The sequence below is a fragment of the Mchenga conophoros genome, linkage group LG20, assembly GCF_057382185.1.
Source record: "Mchenga conophoros isolate Kocher_MC1m ecotype Shallow Benthic linkage group LG20, M_conophoros_male_GT1.1, whole genome shotgun sequence".
Classification (NCBI taxonomy): domain Eukaryota; kingdom Metazoa; phylum Chordata; class Actinopteri; order Cichliformes; family Cichlidae; genus Mchenga; species Mchenga conophoros.
Genome location: NC_140545.1, coordinates 26,868,131 through 26,870,986, shown reverse-complemented (window position 1 = coordinate 26,870,986; position 2,856 = coordinate 26,868,131). Strand labels below are relative to the sequence as shown.

Sequence of the window (2,856 nt, the reverse complement as noted above, 5' to 3'; positions counted from 1 at the left end):
TGAATATAGGAAATATTACAATATTCTTGTTATAATATTGCAATTCACCTTTTTCAGATTCTCTCTTAACTCAGGGTCACCTATATCATCCGGTGTTAGGTGTACTTGAAGAATGTCTCCTGACACAATGTAGTCTACTACATGTGGAGAGAGAAAGGCAGGTGCTTCTCCACCTTGTACTATTATTGTGGACAACATCCTGCCAATGGTTCGATATACTCCATTTTGCAAGTGTAGGATGTTAAATTTCAGTGTGCATCCATTTGGTGTAGCTGAAAAATAACACACAAAAAACGTATATTCTGTACAGACCCCAAATTGATATCTTGAGATTGACAGACAAAAATGTATTACTTTTTTTTTAACTGTTTCAGACACACAGAACATAACAGATTTATAATCTGTAGTCATTTATTAACTTGTTAATGTTCTGTCAAACAATGTTCAGATCAGGTGGTTGTTGCGTTTGTAACATTATTAAAAACGAGTGTCGTCAACAAGCCTTTAGGCCTTGAGTAAGTAAGTTAGTTTGTCTATGAAATCATATTACCTTCAAAAGCACCACTGTCCTGAAAGATGGCCTTCACCAGTAAACGGAAAAACTCCCGCCTTGGCCCCCCAAGGTCAGCAGCATCTTCCTCTGTATCATGTTCATCGCTTGCAAATGTGACATAAAGCATCTCACAGCTTTCTGCAAACTTGGATCTCTTGAACTGACGCAAAGCAGTCGACCACACATTGGCTCGACTGATATGGAGTTGTCTTGTTCCTGGTGTAATGACTTTCTCACTATGAGCTCTAAGAAGACCTTCAATTTCTTCTTTGCTGAGCTTCTTAAAAGACCTATATAAAAAAGGGACAATGACAAACAGATCTTGAGGAAAAATGGAAATTTGCTGTACATTTGACTCAAGTGCACAGAGTTACAACAGATAATTATGTTGTAATAGTCCATATTAAATTAGTCAGAAATGAGCAATTACCTTTGTAATTGTGTAACTGCAAAAAAATGATGCAAGTAAATGGTAAATGGTAAATGGCCTGTATTTATATAGCGCTTTACTAGTCCTTAAGTACCCCAAAGCGCTTTACATATCCAGTCATCCACCCATTCACACACACATTCGCACACTGGTGATGGCAAGCTACATTGTAGCCACAGCCACCCTGGGGCGCACTGACAGAGGCGAGGCTGCCGGACACTGGCGCCACCAGGCCCTCTGACCACCACCAGTAGGCAACGGGTGAAGTGTCCTGCCCAAGGACACAACGACCGAGACTGTCCAAGCCGGAGCTCGAACCGGCAACCTTCCGATTACAAGGCAAACTCCTAACTCTTGAGCCACGATCAAGTAAAGATGCAAATAAGATATTCAATTATCTTATTATTATTACTTTCAAATCTTACCTTGAAATATGAACTTCACTCTGTCTATCAGACTCTTCTAGGAGGCTACGCTGAATTGCCTCTTCAAGAGCTTCATCTTCCTCCAGAAAAATAGGGCTAAATAGATAAGAGATATTAGAAATCATAAAACATGTCAGCATTGAAGAATTTCTCACACTACATCATTAAAAAAAAATTACATGTAAATCCTAAAGTTGCAGTCATTCAGCAAAAAAACCCCAAACATGCAAATTGGAAACTTGCATCAAAACAATATCCTAAACAACATCTAAAATGAAGGATTTCTTTAACCCCTAGACAACAGCTTACACAAATTCTGCCACATTATATGGAAACATCTGCTGTCCCTCTGCCTGTCCCTCATTTTCACTCTCTTGAATGCAGCTCTCTGCTTCCTGATGCTTGGCCTCACTTTCACCTGGTGTTGTAGACAATGCATGATGCACTGAACAAAGGAAAGAAGGTCAGCATGACTTGCTTCATAATGTTAACAGAGCCTTTATATATCCTTATATTACTTTAAGTGAAAGTTGGGCACATATTCCTCCTTGGCTGTAATCACCTGTGATAATTCGTAAACATTAAAATGGTAAATGGCCTGTATTTGTATAGCGCTTTTACTAGTCCCCCCTAAGGACCCCAAAGCGCTTTACACACCCAATCATCCACCCATTCACACACACATTCACACACTGGTGGAGGCTACAGTTGTAGCCACAGCTGCCCTGGGGCGCACTGACAGAGGCGAGGCTGCCATATCGCACCATCGGCCCTTCTGGCCAACACCAGTAGGCGGTAGGTGAAGTGTCTTGCCCAAGGACACAACGACCGAGACTGTCCGAGCCAGGGCTCGAACTGGCAACCTTCCGATTACAAGGCAAACTCCCAACTCTTGAGCCACGATCGCCCCAATCGGACAAATTAATGATGCTCTCATCAAACAAACCCCCCAGGAATTATTACGCACTGCAGTAACAAAATCTAACTGGTCATTGGTCGTCTTCTCCGGCAGACTGGACTTTCAAAGTCACTGTCAGACAGCTCTTCTGGTTCCTCCTGAGGGAAAAGAAAGCATGTTCTACATAAAATCAAATACAGTTGCACCAAATCACTGGTAACACAGAGGCACATGGCTACACTAAAAACTGTTTACACCTGCTGAAACTGCAATATTAATTAATACAATTAATAAAATTATGTTAAGGGAACAGACTCACTTTTTAGACAATAAATATTTCTGCACTGCAATATAAAATGTTTACCTGTGCAGGTTTTTGTATCCCTGCCATTATATAGAGGCCGGTGGTGGAACAAATCGAGCCAACTTCTTGACCACCCCAAAGAAAATTGCTAGAAACATTTGGTTTCATTAGTCGTTTACATCCTCTAATTGTACTCAAATACTCAAAAGGGAATGTCTGGCCAGTTGACAGTGCAAATGTTCTTCT

General features: G+C 41.0%; 1 protein-coding gene across 2 annotated transcripts; it reads right to left on the bottom strand.

Moving 5' to 3' along the window:
• Positions 1-66: 66 nt before the first annotated feature.
• On the bottom strand, positions 67-2,856 carry LOC146550969 (uncharacterized). 2 transcript variants are annotated; one of them, XM_085260639.1, is made up of 6 exons: positions 2,671-2,856; positions 2,395-2,464; positions 1,718-1,853; positions 1,428-1,504; positions 551-843; positions 67-272 (listed from the first exon to the last, which is right to left on the bottom strand). In XM_085260639.1, the coding sequence occupies exons 1-5, from the start codon at positions 2,776-2,778 to the stop codon at positions 584-586; spliced, it is 651 nt and encodes a 216-aa protein (XP_085116765.1). In that variant the 5' UTR covers positions 2,779-2,856; the 3' UTR covers positions 67-272; positions 551-583. The 2 variants fall into 2 exon arrangements, 1 of the variants encoding a protein (XP_085116765.1); XR_014890263.1 differs by lacking the exons at positions 67-272; positions 2,395-2,464; positions 2,671-2,856 and having other exon boundaries at positions 706-843; positions 1,409-1,898.

Bases quoted from the DNA above. Each gene is read 5' to 3' on its own strand.
- LOC146550969 (XM_085260639.1), bottom strand. From the start codon at position 2,778: ATGAAACCAAATGTTTCTAGCAATTTTCTTTGGGGTGGTCAAGAAGTT. The intron at 2,465-2,670 runs GTAAACATTTTA...CTTTTCCCTCAG, and splicing joins GGATACAAAAACCTGCACAG to GAGGAACCAGAAGAGCTGTC. The intron at 844-1,427 runs GTGAAGTTCATA...TTTTTTATATAG, and splicing joins AGAAGAGTCTGATAGACAGA to GTCTTTTAAGAAGCTCAGCA.